Genomic DNA, 23,353 nt, shown 5'->3' with positions numbered 1-23,353 from the left:
TCACCCCCGTGTTACCCCCAGTGTCACCCCCTTCCCGTGGCACCCACCAGTGTCACCCCCCCCCCAGTGTGACCCCTGGTTTCACCCTGGTGTCACCTCCCCGGTGTCACCCCCCCTCCATTACCGCCCCCAGTGTCACCCTGGTGTCACCCACCCCGGTGTCACCCTCAGTGTCACCCCCGCCATGGCACCCTGGTGTCACCCTCAGTGTCACCCTCAGTGTCACCCCTGCCATGGCACCCCTGTGTTACCCCCCTGTGTCACCCTCAGTGTCACCCCCAGTGTCACCCCCTCCCCGTGGCACCTCTGTGTGACCCCTGGTTTCACCCTGGTGTCACCTCCCCGGTGTCACCCCCCCCTCCATTACCGCCCCCAGTGTCACCCTGGTGTCACCCACCCCGGTGTCACCCCGCTGTGGCACCTTGGTGACACCCCCCGTGTCACCCCCTCATTATCACCCCCTGTGTCACCCATCCCATGTCACCCTGGTGTCACCCACCCCGGTGTCACCCACCCAGTGCCACCCCCCCGTCCCACCTTGGCCTTCTGCTGCAGCGTCAGGCGTTTGATGGAGATGAGGCTGTTGGACTTGGAGTCCCCGATCACCACCCACCAGCCCTCCTCACGCTTCTGCGGGGACATCAGGGGACATCAGGGGCACTGCCACCCACCCTGTGCCACCCACCAGCCCTCCTCACGCTTCTGCGGGGACATCAGGGGACATCAGGGGCACTGCCACCCACCCTGTGCCACCCACCAGCCCTCCTCACGCTTCTGCGGGGGCATCAGGGACATCGGGGACATGGGGACATCTCAGGGGACATCTCAGGGGACACCAGGGCTGGGCACAGGGACAGAGGGACACAGGGACACACGGGAACAGGGACACGGACACTGAGAGTTGGGGACAGTCCCACCCCATCCCATCCCACCCCATCCCGTCCCATCCCATCCCGTCCCATCCCGTCCCATCCCGCCCCATCCCACCCCGCCCCGTCCCACCCCGTCCCACCCCATCCCATCCCACCCCATCCCACCCCATCCCACCCCGCCCCGTCCCACCCCGTCCCACCCCATCCCATCCCACCCCATCCCACCCCGTCCCACCCCGTCCCATCCCACCCCATCCCACCCCATCCCATCCCACCCCATCCCACCCCGTCCCACCCCGTCCCACCCCATCCCGGCCCCGCGGTACCTGTGGGAACAGGGGGGCGATGACCGGCCCGGTGACCTCCTCCTCCCGCTCCAGCTGCACCAGCACCACCACGGGGCCGCCGCTGGGGACGGAGCGCGGGGTCAGCAACGGCGGGATCCCACCCTGATCCCATCCACAACCCTGATCCCATCCCGATCCCATCCCGATCCCATCCACAACCCTGATCCCATCCTGATCCCATCCTGACCCCATCCTGATCCCATCCACAACCCTGATCCCATCCCGATCCCATCCTGATCCCATCCCAATCCCATCCACAACCCTGATACCATCCCAATCCCATCCCGATCCCATCCCAATCCCATCCTGACCCCAACCTGATCCCATCCACAACCCTGATCCCATCCCAATCCCATCCCGATCCCATCCACAACCCCGTTCCCATCCACAACCCCAACCCCACCCTCATCCCATCCACAACCCTGATCCCATCCTGATCCCACCCTGATCCCATCCTGATCCCATCCCCGATCCAGACCCGCCTGCGGATGCTGTCCCCGTCCCCCACCTCGTAGGACAGCTCGATGTTGGGGTAGCGGTTGCAGAACCACCCTGATCCCATCCCAGTGATCCCATCCCAGTGATCCCGGTGATCCCGGTGATCCCACACAAACCTGCGGATGCTGTCCCTGTCCCCCACCTCGTAGGACAGCTCGATGTTGGGGTAGCGGTTGCAGAACCACCCTGATCCCATCCCAGTGATCCCATCCCAGTGATCCCCATGATCCCAGTGATCCCGGTGATCCCACACAAACCTGCGGATGCTGTCCCTGTCCCCCACCTCGTAGGACAGCTCGATGTTGGGGTAGCGGTTGCAGAACCGCGCCACGTCGGCGATCTGTGCCTCGGGCAGCTGCAGCAGCGCCGTGCGCTCCTCGTCCTCCATCTCCATGATGTCGAACACGCTCTCCACGCCCTGCCAAGTTCCACCCCCCCCAGGAGCTCGTTAGCACCTCGTTAATTAGGGGGGGGGGGGATAACTCGGGGGATCTTCGTTCATTGGTGGAAGAACCTGAGGGGTCCCAAGCCCTCGGCAGAGCTCATCGGGTGCTCGTTAATTGGAGGAGGGACGCGGGGGGATCTTGTTAATTGATGAAATAATTAAGGGGATCTCGTTAATTGGGGGAATAGTTTTGGGTATCTCGTTAATTGGGGGAATAATTTTGGGTATCCTGGGTGTCCCTTGGGTGTCCCCATGGGTGTCCCTGGGTGTCCCCTGAGTGTCCCCTGGGTGTCCCCCTGAGTGTCCCGAGTGTCCCCCTGGCTGTCCCCTGGGTGTCCCCTGGGTGTCCCCTGAGTGTCCCCTGAGTGTCCCCTGAGTGTCCCCTGAGTGTCCCTTGGGTGTCCCCTGGGTGTCCCCTGAGTGTCCCCTGGGTGTCCCCTGAGTGTCCCCTGAGTGTCCCCTGGGTGTCCCCCTGAGTGTCCCCTAGATGTCCCCATGGGTGCCCCCTGGGTGTCCCTTGGGTGTCCCCGGCTGTCCCCTGGGCCGTACCTTGTCCGTGCAGCGCTTGATGTGCTCGGAGGTGAAGTGGGGCAGCTGCTTCAGGTACGAGTCCTTGGACCACATGGCCTGAGTGACCATCTGGGCCAGCTCCATGGCGGCCAGCGCCGGGCTCAGCCACCCATTGCTGGACAGCACGTCCACACAGGCCTGGATGAGCCGGATGGCCTGGACACACGGACAGGGGGATCAGGGACACGGACACACGGACAGGGGGGTCAGGGACACGGACACACGGACAGGGGTGGACAGGGATAGGGACATGGGAACACGGACAGGGATGGACATGGACAGGGGTGGACAGGGATAGGGATGGGTCAGGGACATGGACAGGGATGGACAGGGATAGGGACAGGGATGGGTCAGGGACATGGAAAGGGATGCTCAGGGACAGGGACACAGACAGGGACGGACAGGGAAAGGGACACAGCCAGGAATGGGGACCCTGTGGGATGGAGCCCATGGGATGGAGCAATCCCTGCAGAACTGACCCCATGGGATGGAATCCCTACAGAACTGACCCCGTGGGATGGAATCCCTGCAGAACTGACCCCGTGGGATGGGGCAATCCCTACAGAACTGACCCCATGGGATGGGGCAATCCCTGACCCCGTGGGATGGAGCCATCCCTGACCCCGTGGGACGGAGCCATCCCTGACCCCATGGGATGGAGCCATCCCTGACCCCGTGGGATGGAGCAATCCCTGACCCCGTGGGATGGAGCAATCCCTGACCCCGTGGGACGGAGCAATCCCTGACCCCGCGGGATGGAGCCGTCCCTGACCCCATGGGATGGAGCAATCCCTGACCCCATGGGATGGAGCAATCCCTGACCCCGTGGGACGGAGCCATCCCTGACCCCGTGGGATGGAGCAATCCCTGACCCCATGGGATGGAGCAATCCCTGACCCCGTGGGATGGAGCCATCCCTGACCCCGTGGGATGGAGCCATCCCTGACCCCGTGGGATGGAGCCATCCCTGACCCCGTGGGATGGAGCAATCCCTGACCCCGTGGGATGGAGCCATCCCTGACCCCATTGGACGGAGCCATCCCTGACCCCATGGGATGGAGCCGTCCCTGACCTCATGGGATGGAGCAATCCCTGACCCCATGGGATGGAGCAATCCCTGACCCCATGGGATGGAGCAATCCCTGACCCCATGGGATGGAGCCGTCCCTGACCCCATGGGATGGAGCCATCCCTGACCCCATGGGATGGAGCAATCCCTGACCCCATGGGATGGAGCAATCCCTGACCCCATGGGATGGAGCCATCCCTGACCCCGTGGGATGGAGCAATCCCTGACCCCGTGGGATGGAGCCGTCCCTGACCCCGTGGGATGGAGCAATCCCTGACCCCGTGGGATGGAGCCATCCCTGACCCCGTGGGATGGAGCCATCCCTGACCCCATGGGATGGAGCCATCCCTGACCCCGCGGGATGGAGCCATCCCTGACCCCATGGGATGGAGCCATCCCTGACCCCATGGGATGGAGCCATCCCTGACCCCGTGGGATGGAGCAATCCCTGACCCCGTGGGATGGAGCAATCCCTGACCCCATGGGATGGAGCAATCCCTGACCCCATGGGATGGAGCCATCCCTGACCCCATGGGATGGAGCAATCCCTGACCCCGTGGGATGGAGCAATCCCTGACCCCATGGGATGGGGGCAATCCCTGACCCCATGGGATGGAGCAATCCCTGACCCCATGGGATGGAGCAATCCCTGACCCCGTGGGATGGAGCAATCCCTGACCCCATGGGATGGAGCCGTCCCTGACCCCATTGGACGAAGCCATCCCTGACCCCGTGGGATGGAGCAATCCCTGACCCCATGGGATGGAGCAATCCCTGACCCCGCGGGATGGAGCCATCCCTGACCCCATGGGATGGAGCAATCCCTGACCCCATGGGATGGGGGCAATCCCTGACCCCGTGGGATGGAGCCGTCCCTGACCCCATGGGATGGAGCCATCCCTGACCCCATGGGATGGAGCCATCCCTGACCCCGTGGGATGGAGCAATCCCTGACCCCGTGGGATGGAGCAATCCCTGACCCCATGGGATGGAGCAATCCCTGACCCCATGGGATGGAGCCATCCCTGACCCCGTGGGATGGAGCAATCCCTGACCCCATTGGACGGAGCCATCCCTGACCCCGTGGGATGGAGCCATCCCTGACCCCATGGGATGGAGCCGTCCCTGACCCCATGGGATGGAGCAATCCCTGACCCCGTGGGATGGAGCAATCCCTGACCCCGTGGGATGGAGCAATCCCTGACCCCATGGGATGGAGCAATCCCTGACCCCGTGGGATGGAGCAATCCCTGACCCCATGGGATGGAGCCGTCCCTGACCCCATTGGACGAAGCCATCCCTGACCCCGTGGGATGGAGCAATCCCTGACCCCATGGGATGGAGCAATCCCTGACCCCGCGGGATGGAGCCATCCCTGACCCCATGGGATGGAGCAATCCCTGACCCCATGGGATGGGGGCAATCCCTGACCCCGTGGGATGGAGCCGTCCCTGACCCCATGGGATGGAGCCATCCCTGACCCCATGGGATGGAGCCATCCCTGACCCCGTGGGATGGAGCAATCCCTGACCCCGTGGGATGGAGCAATCCCTGACCCCATGGGATGGAGCAATCCCTGACCCCATGGGATGGAGCCATCCCTGACCCCGTGGGATGGAGCAATCCCTGACCCCATTGGACGGAGCCATCCCTGACCCCGTGGGATGGAGCCATCCCTGACCCCATGGGATGGAGCCGTCCCTGACCCCATGGGATGGAGCAATCCCTGACCCCGTGGGATGGAGCAATCCCTGACCCCGTGGGATGGAGCAATCCCTGACCCCGTGGGATGGAGCCATCCCTGACCCCGTGGGATGGAGCCATCCCTGACCCCGTGGGATGGAGCCATCCCTGACCCCATGGGATGGGGGCAATCCCTGACCCCGTGGGATGGAGCCATCCCTGACCCCGTGGGATGGAGCAATCCCTGACCCCGTGGGATGGAGCAATCCCTGACCCCGTGGGATGGAGCCATCCCTGACCCCGTGGGATGGAGCCATCCCTGACCCCGTGGGATGGAGCCATCCCTGACCCCGTGGGATGGAGCAATCCCTGACCCCGTGGGATGGAGCAATCCCTGACCCCGTGGGATGGAGCAATCCCTGACCCCATGGGATGGAGCAATCCCTGACCCCGTGGGATGGAGCAATCCCTGACCCCATGGGATGGAGCCGTCCCTGACCCCATTGGACGAAGCCATCCCTGACCCCATGGGATGGAGCAATCCCTGACCCCGTGGGATGGAGCCGTCCCTGACCCCGTGGGATGGAGCCATCCCTGACCCCATGGGATGGAGCAATCCCTGACCCCGTGGGATGGAGCAATCCCTGACCCCGTGGGATGGAGCCATCCCTGACCCCGTGGGATGGAGCCATCCCTGACCCCGTGGGATGGAGCAATCCCTGACCCCGTGGGATGGAGCCATCCCTGACCCCGTGGGATGGAGCCGTCCCTGACCCCGTGGGATGGAGCAATCCCTGACCCCGTGGGATGGAGCAATCCCTGACCCCGTGGGATGGAGCAATCCCTGACCCCGTGGGATGGAGCAATCCCTGACCCCGTGGGATGGAGCAATCCCTGACCCCGTGGGATGGAGCAATCCCTGACCCCGTGGGATGGAGCAATCCCTGACCCCGTGGGATGGAGCAATCCCTGACCCCATGGGATGGAGCAATCCCTGACCCCGCGGGATGGAGCCATCCCTGACCCCATGGGATGGAGCAATCCCTGACCCCATGGGATGGGGGCAATCCCTGACCCCGTGGGATGGAGCCGTCCCTGACCCCATGGGATGGAGCCATCCCTGACCCCATGGGATGGAGCAATCCCTGACCCCGTGGGATGGAGCAATCCCTGACCCCGTGGGATGGAGCCATCCCTGGAGCACCTCGTTATCCCGCCCTGCTTTCCCTGCCCCCAAATCCCAGCCCCAATCCCAGCCGTTCTCCCGGGATGGATTTGGGATCCCTCGTGCTCGGGGCTGGGGTCCCACCTTGCTGAGGATCTCCTCGGTGTCCGACTGCAGCTCCGCGCTCAGCTGCATCCGGGACAGGTGGGCCTGCAGCAGCAGGTTGGTTTTCACGTGGGGGTCGTTGAATTTGGGGTTGGTCAGTTTGTGGGGCACCTTCTGGGCCAGCTGTGGGGTCAAGGAGAAACCCTTTGGGGCTCGACCGCTCCGAGCAGTGCCTGAGCCCCGGAGCAGCTTCGTCCCGGGGGCGGCGCGGGGAGGAACGTTTTGGGATCGTGGAATGATCACGGTGGGGATCGTTGAGTGCCCATGCCACCCATCCATCCCAATCCCATCCCATCCATCCCAATCCCATTACAATCCCAGTACAACCCCATCCCATCCATCCCAATCCCAGTCCAATTCCAGTACAATCCCATCCCACCCCATCCCATCCATCCCAATCCCATCCCATCTATCCCAATCTCAGTCCCATCCCATCAATCCCATCCCATCCCATCGATCCCATTGATCCCATTCCCATCGCATGGATCCCACTGATCCCATCCCATCAATCCCATCCCATGGATCCTATTGATCCCATCGCGCTGATCCCATGGATTCCATTGATCCTATCCCATCCCATTGATTGCATTGATCTGATCCCATCCCATGGATCCCATTGATCCCATTTCCATCCCATCCAATTCATTTCATCCCATCCCATCGATCCCATCTCATTGATCCCATCCCATCAATCCCACTTCCATCCCATCCCATTGATCCCATTTCCATCCCATTGATCCCATCCAATTCATCCCATTGATCCCATCTCCATCCCATCCCATCGGTCCCATCCCATCCAATTCATCCCATCCCATTGATCCCATTCCCATCCCATTGATCCCATTCCCATCTCATTGATCCCATCTCCATCCCATCCCATTGATCTCATTGATCTGATCCCATCCCATGGATTCTATTGATCCCATTGATTCCATTTCCATCCCCTCCCATGGATCCCACAGATCCCATCTCATCCCATTGATCCCATCCCATCCCATCGATCTCATTGATCTGATCCCATCCCATGGATTCTATTGATCCCATTGATCCCACTTCCATCCCATCCAATACATCTCATCCCATCCCACGGATCCCATCCCATCCCATTGATCCCATTCCCATTGATCCCATTCCCATCTCATTGATCCCATCCCATCCCATCCCATCCCATGGATCCCATTTCCATCCCATGGATCCCATCCCATCCCACTGATCCCATCCCATCCCATCTCATCCCATCCCATCCCATCCCATCCCATTGATCCCATTTCCATCCCATGTATCCCATCCCATGGATCCCATCCCATCCCATCCCATCCCATGGATCCCATTGATCCCATTCCCATTAATCCCACTTCCATTCCATCCCATTGATCCCACTCCCATCCCATGGATCCCACTCCATCCCATCCCCATCCCACAGATCCCATCCCACGGATCCCATTTCCATCCCCTCCCATGGATCCCACAGATCCCATCCCATCCCATGGATCCCATCCCATTAATCCCACTTCCATTCCATCCCATTGATCCCATCCCATCCCATCGATCCCATCCCATCCCATTGATCCCATTCCCATCTCATTGATCCCACTTCCATTCCATCCCATTGATCCCATCCCATCCCATCCCATCCCATCCCATCGATCCCATCCCATCCCATTGATCCCATTCCCATCTCATTGATCCCACTTCCATTCCATCCCATTGATCCCACTCCCATCCCATGGATCCCCTCCTATCCCACAGATCCCACGGATCCCACCCCATTGATCCCAGGGATCCCATGGATCCCATCCCATCGATCCCATTCCCACCCCACGGATCCCATCCCATCCCACAGATCCCATCCCACGGATCCCATTTCCATCCCCTCCCATGGATCCCACGGATCCCATCCCACCCCATTGATCCCAGGGATCCCAGGGATCCCGTCCCGCTGCGCACCTGCCGCAGCAGGTTGTCCTCGTGGTGCCGGATGGGGATGTTCTCGTACTCGGCGGCGTTGGAAATGATCTCCAGCAGCCCCCGCACCTTGGTCTTGGCGTTGAGGGACATGCTGAACAGTTCTGGGGGAAAACACGCCAGAAGCGGGATTTTAGGGGGAAAAACACACAAAAAGAAGGAATTTGGGGGGAAAAACACAAAAATTGGGAATTTTGGGGGGAAAAACCACAAAACCAGGGATTTTATGGGGGAAAAAACACGCTAAAAGCAGGATTTTAGGGGGAAAAACCACACCAAAAGAGGGAATTTGGGGGGAAAAACACAAAACCAGGGATTTTTAGGGGGGAAAAGAGACAAAAAATGGGAATTCTGGGGAAAACACCAAAGCAGGGATTTTTGGCAGGGAAAACACACAAAAATCGGGATTTTAGGGGGAAAAACCACAAAACCAGGGATTTTATGGGGGGAAAACACACAAAAATCAGGATTTTTTCGGGGGGAAACACATAAAACCCAGGATTTTTTGGGGAAGCCACACAAAAATCAGGATTTTTTGGGGGGGAGAACACACAAAAATCTGGATTTTTTGGAGGGAAAAACACACAAAAATCAGGACTTTTAGGGGGAAAACACCAAAAAATCAAGATTTTTTTAGGGGGAAAACCACAAAACCAGGGATTTTTTGAGGGGAAAACACATAAAAATCAGGATTTTTTGGGGGGAAAAACAGACAAAAATCAGGATTTTTTTGGGGGGAAAACAGACAAATATCAGGAATTTTAAGGGGGGAAAACACACAAACCCAGGGGTTTTTTGGGGGAAAACCACACAAAAATCAGGATTTTTTGAGGGGAAAACCACAAAACCAGGGATTTTTTGAGGGGAAAACACATAAAAATCAGGATTTTTTGGGGGGGAAAACACCAAAAAATCAAGATTTTTTTAGGGGGAAAACCACAAAACCAGGGATTTTTTGAGGGGAAAACACATAAAAATCAGGATTTTTTTGGGGAAAATCACACAAACCCAGGGATTTTTGGGGGGAAAACCACACAAAAATCAGGATTTTTTGGGGGGGAAAACCACACAAAAATCAGGATTTTTTTGGGGGGAAACCCCACAAAACTCCGGATTTTTTGGGGGAGCCGCCAAATGCCGGGATTTTGGGCACCTATGGTGGTGTAGTTGATGTAGTAGTAGGCGGCGATCATGCCCAGGTTGAGCGGCGCCACGTCCATCTCGTCCTCGATGCTGATGCACTTGGACTGCTCCAGGTCACTGAGCGTCTGCTCCACCAGCTCCGACAGGTGATCCGACAGGTGCCGGTGCGACACGCCTGCGGGGACGGCGCGGGGTCCGTGGGGGCCGTGGGGTCCATGGGATCCATGGGATCCATGGGATGGGATGGGATGGGATGGGATCCATGGGATGAGATGGGATGGGATGGGATGGGATGGGATGGGATGGGATCCATAGGATGGAATCCATGGGATGGGATGGGATCCATGGGATGGGATGGGATGGGATGGGATGGGATGGGATGGGATCCATGGGGTGGGATGGGATGGGATGGAATGGGATCCATGGGGTGGGATGGGATGGGATGGGATGGGATGGGATGGGATGGGATGGAATGGGATCCATGGGGTGGGATGGGATGGGATCCATGGGGTGGGATGGGATGGGATGGGATGGGATCCATGGGGTGGGATGGGATGAGATGGGATGGGATCCATGGGGTGGGATGGGATGGGATGGGATCCATGGGGTGGGATGGGATGGGATGGGATGGGATCCATGGGGTGGGATGGGATGGGATGGGATGGGATCCATGGGGTGGGATGGAATGGGATCCATGGGGTGGGATCCATGGGGTGGGACAGGATAGGATCCATGGGATGGGATGGGATCAATGGGATGGGATCCATGGGGTGGGATCCATGTGATGGAATCCATGGGATGGGATCCATGGGATGGGGTGGGATCCATGGGGTGGGATCCATGGGGTGGGACAGGATGGCATCCATGGGATGGGATCCATGGGATGGGATCCATGGGATGGGATGGGATCCATGGGATGGCATCCAGGGGATGAGACTGGATGGGATCTATGGGACGGGATGGGATTCATGGGATGGGATGGGATGGGATGGGATGGGATGGGATTCATGGGATGGGATGGGATGGGATGGGATGGGATGGGATGGGATGGGATGGGATGGGATTCATGGGATGGGATGGGATGGGATGGGATTCATGGGATGGGATGGGATGGGATTCATGGGATGGGATGGCATCCAGGGGATGAGATTGGATGGGATCCATGGGATGGGATCAATGGGATGGGATGGAAATGGGATCAATGGGATCCATGGGATAGGATGGGATTGATAGGATGGGGTGGGAATGGGATCAATGAGATCCATGGGATGGCATGGCATGGTGTCCATGACATGGAATGGATGGGATGGGATGGGATGGGATGGGATGGTGTCCATGACATGGGATGGGATGGGATGGGATGGGATGGGATGGATGGGATGGGATGGAGTCCATGACATGGGATGGGATGGGATGGGATGGGATGGTGTCCATGACATGGGATGGGATGGGATGGGACGGGATGGGATGGGATGGAGTCCATGACATGGGATGGGATGGGATGGTGTCCATGACATGGGATGGGATGGGATGGGACGGGATGGGATGGGATGGAGTCCATGACATGGGATGGGATGGGATGGGATGGGATGGGATGGAGTCCATGACATGGGATGGGATGGGATGGGATGGGATGGAGTCCATGACATGGGATGGCATGGGATGGGATGGGATGGAGTCCATGACATGGGATGGGATGGGATGGGATGGAGTCCATGACATGGGATGGGATGGGATGGGATGGGATGGAGTCCATGACATGGGATGGGATGGGATGGGATGGGATGGGATGGAGTCCATGACATGGGATGGCATGGGATGGGATGGGATGGGATGGAGTCCATGACATGGGATGGCATGGGATGGGATGGGATGGGATGGAGTCCATGACATGGGATGGCATGGGATGGGATGGGATGGAGTCCATGGGATGGGATGGGATGGGATGGGATGGGATGGGATGGGATGGAGTCCATGACATGGGATGGGATGGGATGGGATGGGATGGGATGGGATGGAGTCCATGACATGGGATGGGATGGGATGGGATGGGATGGGATGGAGTCCATGACATGGGATGGATGGGATGGGATGGGATGGAGTCCATGACATGGGATGGGACGGGATGGGATGGGATGGGATGGAGTCCATGACATGGGATGGGATGGGATGGGATGGAGTCCATGACATGGGATGGCATGGGATGGGATGGGATGGGATGGAGTCCATGACATGGGATGGGATGGGATGGGATGGGATGGGATGGGATGGGATGGGATGGAGTCCATGACATGGGATGGCATGGGATGGGATGGGATGGGATGGAGTCCATGACATGGGATGGGATGGGATGGGATGGGATGGAGTCCATGACATGGGATGGCATGGGATGGGATGGGATGGAGTCCATGACATGGGATGGCATGGGATGGGATGGGATGGGATGGGATGGAGTCCATGACATGGGATGGCATGGGATGGGATGGGATGGGATGGAGTCCATGACATGGGATGGGATGGGATGGGATGGGATGGAGTCCATGACATGGGATGGCATGGGATGGGATGGGATGGAGTCCATGACATGGGATGGGATGGGATGGGATGGGATGGAGTCCATGACATGGGATGGGATGGGATGGGATGGGATGGAGTCCATGACATGGGATGGCATGGGATGGGATGGGATGGAGTCCATGACATGGGATGGCATGGGATGGGATGGGATGGAGTCCATGACATGGGATGGGATGGGATGGGATGGAGTCCATGACATGGGATGGGATGGGATGGGATGGGATGGAGTCCATGACATGGGATGGGATGGGATGGGATGGGATGGGATGGGATGGAGTCCATGACATGGGATGGATGGGATGGGATGGGATGGGATGGAGTCCATGACATGGGATGGATGGGATGGGATGGGATGGAGTCCATGACATGGGATGGGATGGGATGGGATGGGATGGAGTCCATGACATGGGATGGCATGGGATGGGATGGGATGGGATGGGATGGAGTCCATGACATGGCATGGGATGGGATGGGATGGGATGGAGTCCATGACATGGGATGGATGGGATGGGATGGGATGGAGTCCATGACATGGGATGGGATGGGATGGCATGGCACGGCATGGGATGGATGGGATGTGACGGGGCGGGATCGCCAGCACCATCATCCCCCCAGGACATGGCCAAGGGCCGCTCCCAGGCCGCGGCAGGCCCCGCTCCCACCTTGCAGGTTGTAGTAGTTGGGGTTCTGGGTCATCCTGCGGTACAGGAAGGTCCAGGTCAGGTAGTCCACGGCGTCCTGCTTGTTCTCGATGGTCTTGGTGACGATCTCGGCGTTGAAGTGGTCGTGCATGCAGTGGTCCAGGTGGGATTCCACCGGCAGCGGCTCGTACAGGAACTTCTTGAAGAAATCCTGCGGCAGGACGGGCAGGAAAAGGGCAAGGATGAAGGAATTGACCCCAAAAATGCTGTGGGAACGGCCAGGCTGAGAACTCGGGGAGGGTTTGGATCATCCCCATGGTGATCCAAGCCTTGAGTGAGGGTTTGGATCCCATCCCATGGATCCCATCCCATCCCATGGATCTCATCCAATCCCATTGATCCCATCTCACCCCAGCCCAATCCCCATGCCAGCCCTGAATGAGGCTCCTCCACCAGCCGCAGGAGGACAATCCCAGCTGAAATCCCAGGAACGCCCCGGACTCGTCACCCACCTTTTTGGAGCCCTGGCACATGATGACGCAGCGCCCCTCGTCGTCCTGCAGTGGCCGGTTGGCGTGGCCGACCATCTGCAGCACGTCGTAGATGGGGTAATCCACGTACCTGGCATGGGCACGGGGTCAGGCAGCTCCAGGGAGGGATCCCATCCCATCGATCCCATGGATCTCACTGATCCCACCCCATAGATCCCATCCCATCCCATCGATCCCATGGATCCCACTGATCCCACCCCATAGATCCCATCCCATCCCATCGATCCCATGGATCTCATCCCATCCTATCAATCCCATCCCATCCCATGGATCTCATGGATCCCACTGATCCCATCCCACCCCATAGATCCCATCCCATCCCATCGATCCCATTGATCCCATCCCATCCCATCAATCCCATGGATCCCATTGACCCCATCCCACCCCATAGATCCCATCCCATCCCATCGATCCCATGGATCCCACTGATCCCACCCCATAGATCCCATCCCATTCCATCGATCCCATGGATCCCATCCCATCCCATCGATCCCATCCCATCGATCCCATCCCATCCCATTGATCCCATCCCATCCCATCCCATCCCATGGATCCCATTGATCCCATCCCATCCCATCGATCCCATCCCATCCCATCGATCCCATGGATCCCATTGATCCCATCCCATTCAATCGATCCCATCCCATCCCATTGCTCTCATCCCATCCCATCGATCCCATCCCATCCCACCCCATGGATCCCATCCCATCCCATCGATCCCTTGGATCCCATTGATCCCATCCCATTCAATTGATCCCATCCCATCCCATCGATCCCATGGATCCCACTGATGCCATCCCATCGATCCCATGAATCCCACGGATCCCACCCCACCCCAGGGATCCTGGGGGACGGGGGCTGGGCTCACGCGTGGATCTTGCCGTTGTAGTACTGCGTGTCCATGATGATCACCAGGTGCGCCGCGATGTTCATGCCCCAGCAGAGGCTGCGCGAGGCCACCATCACCTGGACAGCTCCTGGGGGCAGCGGGGAGGGCACCGGGGTCAGTGGGGCCGGACATCCCGGGATAACGGGCACTGGGACAGGGGGGATGGGGAAGATCCCCGAGTTTTTGGGGTGGGAGGTGGAGAAGCATGGAGTGGGTTGGGTTGGGAGAGCCGCTGGAGAGCATCCAGTGCCAGCCCTGCCATGGGCAGGGACATTTTCCCCTATCCCAGATGGCTCCAGCCTGGCCTTGGGCACTTCCAGGGATCCAGGGGCAGCCACAGCTGCGCTGGCAATTCCAGCCCAGCCCCTCCCCACCCTCATTCCTTCCCAAGATCCCATTTCAATCTCCCCTTTCCCACTGGGAAGCCGTTTCCTGTGTCCTGTCCCTCCATCCCCTGTCCCCAGTCCCTCTCCAGCTCTCCTGGAGCCCCTTCAGGCCCTGCGAGGGGCTCTGAGCTCTCCTCTGGGCAACCTCGCCACCCTCACAGGCAAAAATCCCATCCCAAAATCCCATCCGAAGCAGCCCACGGGATCCTGGAATGGTTTGGGGTGGAAGGGACCTTAAATCCCATCCCACTGAATCCCCTTCAATCGCCTTCCCCTGTCCCAGGGATCCAGGGATGGCCACAACCCCTCTGGGAATTCCCTCCCACCCAGGAATTCCTTCCCAAAATCCCATCTAAACCAGCCCACGGGATCCTGGAATGGTTTGGATTGGGAGGGACCTTAAATCCCACCCTGTTCCCACCCCTATCCCAGGGTGCTCCAGCCTGGCCTTGGGCACTTCCAGGGATCCAGGGGCAGCCACAGCTGCGCTGGCAATTCCAGCCCAGCCAGGAATTCCTCCCCAAGATCCCATTTCAATCTCCCCTTTCCCACTGGGAAGCCGTTCCCTGTGTCCTGTCCCTCCATGCCTTGTCCCCAGTACCTCTCCAGCTCTCCTGGAGCCCCTTTTGGGATCACCCATCCCATCCATCCCTCCAGGCCCTGTGAGGGGCTCTGAGGTGACCCCCCAGAGCTCACACAGAGCTTGGCCACGGCCTTCGCCCCAATCTCAGGACTCTGAGCAGTGCTGGGCTCCCGGAAAGGCTTTTCCAGGAGCTGTTCCCATCCCGTGCCCGTCCCGGGCCCGTCTCACCGGAGCTGAAGAGCTGCTCCACCACGCGCCGCTCCATGGCCGTCAGCCCCTCGTGCAGGTAGCCGACCCCGTTCACCAGCGTCTCCTTCAGGGTGGGGTCGCTGAGCTTCTCCAGGTAGGGCACCAGGTCCTTCTCGGCGCAGTGCAGGAACCTGCGGGGATATCCAGGGAATGGGGCGGGCTGGGAAAGGTCTTTGGGATCACCCAGCCCATCCATCCCAATCCTGTCCCATGCCACCCAATGCCAATGCCAATGCCAATCCCATTCCTGATCCCATCTCTGATCCCCATTTTCTCTGGGCTGAGCCTCCTTCCCAGCTTCCTCAGGAATTCCCCATCTCCACTTCCAACCCCATAACCCACCCCAGGAGGCTCCCCAACCCCAGAACCCATCCCTGGACACTCTCCAGCCCCATAACCCATCCCTGGACGCTCTCCAACCCCATAACCCATCCCTGGACGCTCTCCAACCCCATAACCCAGCCCTGGACAATCTCCAACCCCATAACCCATCCCTGGACACTCTCCAACCCCATAACCCAGCCCTGGATGCTCTCCAACCCCAGAACCCATCCCTGGACACTCTCCAACCCCACACCCCACCGTAGACCACCACCCAACCCCATAACCCCACCCTAGACCACCCCCCAACCCCACACCCCACCCTAGACCACCCCCAACCCCACACCCCACCCTAGACCACCCCCAACCCCACACCCCACCCTAGACCACCCCCCAACCCCATAACCCACCCTAGACCACCCCCCAACCCCACACCCCACCCCCAGGACACCCTCCACCCCCATAACCCCACCCTAGACCACCCCCCAGCCCCATAACCCACCCCTGGACGCTCTCCAACCCCATAACCCACCCTGGACACTCCCAACCCCCAGCAACCCACCCCCTGAGACGCTCCTCCAACCCCATAACCCCACCCTAGACCACCCCCCAGCCCCATAACCCACCCCTGGACGCTCTCCAACCCCATAACCCATCCCTGGACACTCTCCAATCCCATAACCCACCCCTGGACAATCTCCAACCCCATAACCCCACCCTAGACCACCCCCCAACCCCATAACCCCACCCTAGACCACCCCCCAACCCCGTAACCCCACTCTAGACCACCCCCCAACCCCACCGCCCCCAGCCCTGGGTGGCCCCGGGTGGCACCTGTGGCGCTGCACGTCGGAGGCGCACGTGGTGAGGATGTTGATGGCCGTGAGCCGCGTCTGTTTGCGGGACGGGACGAAGACCAGCACGGGTTTTTTGGGCGAGTGCTTCATGACGGCGTGGTAGACGGGCTTGGCCATGGACAGCAGGCGCGTCTGCGTGTGGCTGATGTTGAAACCCTGCACGGGGCCAAGAGGAAACGACCCCCCCCTCAAAAAAAATCCCACTCAACGCCAAAGGATTCCCTGCCAAAGGTGCGGGAAATGCTGGAGAATTCCCTCTTGGGAGAAGAGTTGATGGTCGTGAGGAGTTGGTGATGGGCCGAAGGGATAATTAGTAAGAGGTAGGTAGATAAGGATTGATTAGATTGGAGTTAGCAGTGGTTCCCGAGGGGTTTTTTCAAGGATTAATTAGGTAGGAGTTATCAATGATCCCAAAGGATTTTACCAAAACCTCAATTGGCCAAGAATTAATTAGCCAAGAGATACCGATGATCCCGAGGGGTTTTGCCAAGGATTAATTAGCCAAGACCCAATTAGCCACCAATTACCAATGATCCCAAGGGATTTTTCCAAGAATCAATTAGCCAAGAATTAATTAGCCAAGGGATACCAATGATCCCAAGGGATTTTTCCAAGACCCAACGAGAGCGGTGCTAGCGGCGATCCCAAGGGATTTTTCCAAGGATTAATTAGCCAAGGATTAATTACCCAAGAATTACCCATGATCCCAAGGGATTTTTCCAAGGATTAATTAAACAAGAGTTACCAATGATCCCAAGGGATTTTGCCAAGGATTAATTAGCCAAGACCCAATTAGCCACCAATTACCCACGATCCCAAGGGATTTCGCCAAGACCCAACGAGAGCGGCGCCAGTGGCGATCCCAAGGGGTTTTTCCAAGGATCAATCAGCCAAGGATTAATTACCCAAGAATTAATTAGCCAAGAGTTACCAACGATCCCAAGGGATTTTGCCAAGGATTAATTAGCCAAGAATTAATTAGTCACCAATTACCCACGATCCCAAGGGATTTTTCCAAGACCCAACGAGAGCAGCACTAGCGGCGATCCCAAGGGATTTTTCCAAGGATCAATTAGCCATGGATTAATTAGCCAAGAATCAATTAGCCAAGAGTTACCAACGATTCCAAGGGATTCTTCCAAGACCCAATTAGCCAAGAATTAATTAGGCAAGAGATACCAATGATCCCAAAGGATTTTTCCAAGGATTAATTAGCCAACCATTACTCACGATCCCAAGGGGTTTTTCCAAGGATCAATCAGCCAAGGATTAATTACCCAAGAATTAATTAGCCAAGAGTTACCAACGATCCCAAGGGATTTTGCCAAGGATTAATTAGCCAAGAATTAATTAGTCACCAATTACCCACGATCCCAAGGGATTTTTCCAAGACCCAACGAGAGCAGCACTAGCGGCGATCCCAAGGGATTTCTCCAAGGATCAATTAGCCATGGATTAATTAGCCAAGAATCAATTAGCCAAGAGTTACCAATGATTCCAAGGGATTCTTCCAAGACCCAATTAGCCAAGAATTAATTAGGCAAGAGATACCAATGATCCCAAAGGATTTTTCCAAGGATTAATTAGCCAACCATTACCCACGATCCCAAGGGGTTTTTCCATGGATTAATTAGACAGGAGTTACCAATGATCCCGAGGGATTTTATCAAACCCTCATTAGCCAAGAATTAATTAGCCAAGAGATACCAATGATCCCAAGGGATTTTGCCAAGACCCAATTAGCCAAGAATTAATTAGCCAAGAATTACCGGTGATCCCAAGGGATTTTTTTCAAGAATGAATTAACCAAAGATTAATTAGCCAAGACCCAATTAGCCACCAATGACCCACGATCCCAAGAAGCTTTTCCAAGACCCAACGAGAGCGGCGCCAGCGGCGATCCCAAGGGGTTTTTCCAAGGATCAATCAGCCAAGCATTAATTACCCAAGGATTAATTAGCCAAGAGTTACCAACGATCCCAAGGGATTTTGCCAAGGATTAATTAGCCAAGAATTAATTAGTCACCAATTACCCACGATCCCAAGGGATTTTTCCAAGACCCAACGAGAGCAGCACTAGCGGCGATCCCAAGGGATTTTTCCAAGGATCAATTAGCCAAGGATTAATTAGCCAAGGATTAATTAGCCAAGAGTTACCAGTGATCCCAAGGGATTCTTCCAAGACCCAATTAGCCAAGAATTAATTAGGCAAGAGATACCAATGATCTGAAGGGATTTTTCCAAGGATTAATTACCCAAGAATTAATTAGGCAAGAGTCACCAACGATTCCAAGGGATTTTTCCAAGGATTAATCACCCAAGAATTAATTAGCCAAGAATTACCCACGATCCCAAGGGATTTTTCCAAGACCCAACGAGAGCGGTGCTAGCAGCGATCCCAAGGGATTTTTCCAAAGATCAATCAGCCAAGAATCAATTAGCCAAGAATTATCCACAATCCCAAGGGATTTTTCCAAGACCCAATTAGCCAAGAATTAATTAGGCAAGAGATACCAATGATCCCAAAGGATTTTTCCAAGGATTAATTAGCCAACCATTACTCACGATCCCAAGGGGTTTTTCCAAGGATTAATTAAACAAGAGTTACCAATGATCCCAAGGGATTTTTCCAAGGATTAATTAAACAAGAGATACCAATGATTCCAAGGGATTTTTCCAAGGATCAATTAGCCAAGGATTAATTCGCCAAGAATTACCCATGATCCCAAGGGATTTTTCCAAGGATTAATTAAACAAGAGTTACCAACAATCCCAAGGGATTTTTCCAAGGATTAATTAGCCAAGACCCAATTAGCCACCAATTACCCACGATCCCAAGGGATTTTTCCAAGACCCAACGAGAGCGGCGCCAGCAGCGATCCCAAGGGATTTTTCCAAGGATCAATCAGCCAAGGATTAATTACCCAAGAATTAATTAGCCAAGAGTTACCAACGATCCCAAGGGATTTTGCCAAGGATTAATTAGCCAAGAATTAATTAGTCACCAATTACCCACGATCCCAAGGGATTTTTCCAAGACCCAACGAGAGCAGCGCTAGCGGCGATCCCAAGGGATTTTTCCAAGGATCAATTAGCCATGGATTAATTAGCCAAGAATCAATTAGCCAAGAGTTACCAACGATTCCAAGGGATTCTTCCAAGACCCAATTAGCCAAGAATTAATTAGGCAAGAGATACCAATGATCCCAAAGGATTTTTCCAAGGATTAATTAGCCAACCATTACCCACGATCCCAAGAGGTTTTTCCAAGACCCAACGAGAGCGGTGCTAGCAGCGATCCCAAGGGGTTTTTCCAAGGATTAATTAGCCAAGAATCAATTAGCCAGGAATTAATTAGCCAACAATTACCCACGATCCCAAGGGGTTTTTCCAAGGATTAATTAGACAGGAGTTACCAATGATCCCGAGGGATTTTATCAAACCCTCATTAGCCAAGAATTAATTAGCCAAGAGATACCAATGATCCCAAGGGATTTTGCCAAGACCCAATTAGCCAAGAATTAATTAGCCAAGAATTACCGGTGATCCCAAGGGATTTTTTTCAAGAATGAATTAACCAAAGATTAATTAGCCAAGACCCAATTAGCCACCAATGACCCACGATCCCAAGAAGCTTTTCCAAGACCCAACGAGAGCGGCGCCAGCGGCGATCCCAAGGGGTTTTTCCAAGGATCAATCAGCCAAGCATTAATTACCCAAGGATTAATTAAACAAGAGTTACCAACGATCCCAAGGGATTTTGCCAAGGATTAATTAGCCAAGAATTAATTAGTCACCAATTACCCACGATCCCAAGGGATTTTTCCAAGACCCAACGAGAGCAGCGCTAGCGGCGATCCCAAGGGATTTTTCCAAGGATCAATTAGCCAAGGATTAATTAGCCAAGAATTAATTAGCCAAGAGTTACCAGTGATCCCAAGGGATTCTTCCAAGACCCAATTAGCCAAGAATTAATTAGGCAAGAGATACCAATGATCTGAAGGGATTTTTCCAAGGATTAATTACCCAAGAATTAATTAGGCAAGAGTTACCAACGATTCCAAGGGATTTTTCCAAGGATTAATCACCCAAGAATTAATTAGCCAAGAATTACCCACGATCCCAAGGGATTTTTCCAAGACCCAACGAGAGCGGTGCTAGCAGCGATCCCAAGGGATTTTTCCAAAGATCAATCAGCCAAGAATCAATTAGCCAGGAATTATCCACAATCCCAAGGGATTTTTCCAAGACCCAATTAGCCAAGAATTAATTAGGCAAGAGATACCAATGATCCCAAAGGATTTTTCCAAGGATTAATTAGCCAACCATTACTCACGATCCCAAGGGGTTTTTCCAAGGATTAATTAAACAAGAGTTACCAATGATCCCAAGGGATTTTTCCAAGGATTAATTAAACAAGAGATACCAATGATTCCAAGGGATTTTTCCAAGGATCAATTAGCCAAGGATTAATTAGCCAAGAATTACCCATGATCCCAAGGGATTTTTCCAAGGATTAATTAAACAAGAGTTACCAATGATCCCAAGGGATTTTGCCAAGGATTAATTAGCCAAGACCCAATTAGCCACCAATTACCCACGATCCCAAGGGATTTTTCCAAGACCCAACGAGAGCGGCGCCAGCAGCGATCCCAAGGGATTTTTCCAAGGATCAATCAGCCAAGGATTAATTACCCAAGAATTAATTAGCCAAGAGTTACCAACGATCCCAAGGGATTTTGCCAAGGATTAATTAGCCAAGAATTAATTAGTCACCAATTACCCACGATCCCAAGGGATTTTTCCAAGACCCAACGAGAGCAGCGCTAGCGGCGATCCCAAGGGATTTTTCCAAGGATCAATCAGCCAAGGATTAATTACCCAAGAATTAATTAGCCAAGAGTTACCAACGATCCCAAGGGATTTTGCCAAGGATTAATTAGCCAAGAATTACCCACGATCCCAAGAAGCTTTTCCAAGACCCAACGAGAGCGTCGCCAGCGGCGATCCCAAGGCGTTTTCCCAAGGCTCAATCAGCCAAGCGTTAATTACCCCAGAGCCAATTAGGCAGTGATTAGCCGCGCTGCCGGGGCGTTCCCACCTGGATGTGCAGCTCCAGGGGCACGGGGCGCACGTTGGGGTGGAAGTTGAAGGTGGCGGTGGCGCTGCAGCCCAGCCAGTGCGCCACGTCCTTGGCGTTGGACAGCGACGAGCTGAGCGCCACGATGCGGATGGGCCGCTCGATCTGCGACGAGATGTAGCGCATGCGCGAGCAGATCACCTCCAGCACGGGCTGTGGGGGGGAACAAAGGGATCTGTGAGCAGATCACCTCCAGCACGGGCTGTGGGGGGGGAACAAAGGGATCTGTGAGCAGATCACCTCCAGCACGGGCTGTGGGGGGGGAACAAAGGGATCTGTGAGCAGATCACCTCCAGCACGGGCTGTGGGGGGGGAACAAAGGGATCGGGAATGGGATCTGTGAGCAGATCACCTCCAGCACGGGCTGTGGGGGAAAAGGGATCGGGAATGGGATCTGTGAGCAGATCACCTCCAGCACGGGCTGTGGGGGAAAAAAGGGATCGGGAATGGGATCTGTGAGCAGATCACCTCCAGCACGGGCTGTGGGGGAAAAAAGGGATCTGTGAGCAGATCACCTCCAGCATGGGCTGTGGGGGGGAAAAAGGGATCTGTGAGCAGATCACCTCCAGCACGGGCTGTGGGGGGGAAAAAGGGATCTGTGAGCAGATCACCTCCAGCACGGGCTGTGAGGGGGAAAAATGGGATCGGGAATGGGATTTGTGAGCAGATCACCTCCAGCACGGGCTGTGGAGGGGGGAAAGGGATCGGGGATGGGATCTGTGAGCAGATCACCTCCAGCACGGGCTGTGGGGGGGGGAAAGGGATCTGTGAGCAGATCACCTCCAGCACGGGCTGTGAGGGGGAAAAATGGGATCGGGGATGGGATCTGTGAGCAGATCACCTCCAGCACAGGCTGTGAGGGGAGAAAGGGATCGGGAATGGGATCAGGATAAGATCTGGAGAGGAGAACCCAGGGAAACCCCTCCTGAGCTTCCCGAGGGAGTAGGACTGGGAGCGGGATCAGGAGCAGGATCAGGAACGGGATCAGGAGTGGGAGCGGGATCGGGAGCAGGAGCAGGATCAGAAGTGGGAGCAGGATTGGGAGCTGGATCAGGAACGGGATCAGGAGTGGGATCAGGAGCAGGATCAGGAGCAGGATCAGAAGCGGGAGCTGGATCAGGAGTGGGATCAGGAGAGGGATCAGGATCAGGAGCAGGATCAGAAGCGGGAGCTGGATCAGGAGCGGGATCGGGATCAGGAGCGGGATCAGGAGTGGGATCAGGATCAGGAGCGGGAG

General features: G+C 56.2%; 1 protein-coding gene across 1 annotated transcript in view; it reads right to left on the bottom strand.

Annotated features, from left to right (window-relative positions):
- SNRNP200 (small nuclear ribonucleoprotein U5 subunit 200) overlaps nucleotides 1-23,353 on the bottom strand; it is a 100,247-nt gene that overhangs the window by 9,863 nt on the left and 67,031 nt on the right. The window contains 13 exon segments of the mRNA XM_032091811.1: nucleotides 515-630; nucleotides 1,199-1,280; nucleotides 1,975-2,135; nucleotides 2,712-2,888; nucleotides 6,794-6,937; nucleotides 8,762-8,883; nucleotides 9,933-10,097; nucleotides 13,162-13,351; nucleotides 13,653-13,761; nucleotides 14,560-14,668; nucleotides 15,778-15,929; nucleotides 16,954-17,132; nucleotides 22,078-22,269. Coding sequence (XP_031947702.1) covers nucleotides 515-630; nucleotides 1,199-1,280; nucleotides 1,975-2,135; nucleotides 2,712-2,888; nucleotides 6,794-6,937; nucleotides 8,762-8,883; nucleotides 9,933-10,097; nucleotides 13,162-13,351; nucleotides 13,653-13,761; nucleotides 14,560-14,668; nucleotides 15,778-15,929; nucleotides 16,954-17,132; nucleotides 22,078-22,269 — 1,898 coding nt within the window.

Source organism: Corvus moneduloides, chromosome 27 (genome assembly GCF_009650955.1).
Source record: "Corvus moneduloides isolate bCorMon1 chromosome 27, bCorMon1.pri, whole genome shotgun sequence".
NCBI classification, from domain to species: Eukaryota; Metazoa; Chordata; class Aves; order Passeriformes; family Corvidae; genus Corvus; species Corvus moneduloides.
This window is presented reverse-complemented; position numbering and strand designations above follow the sequence as displayed.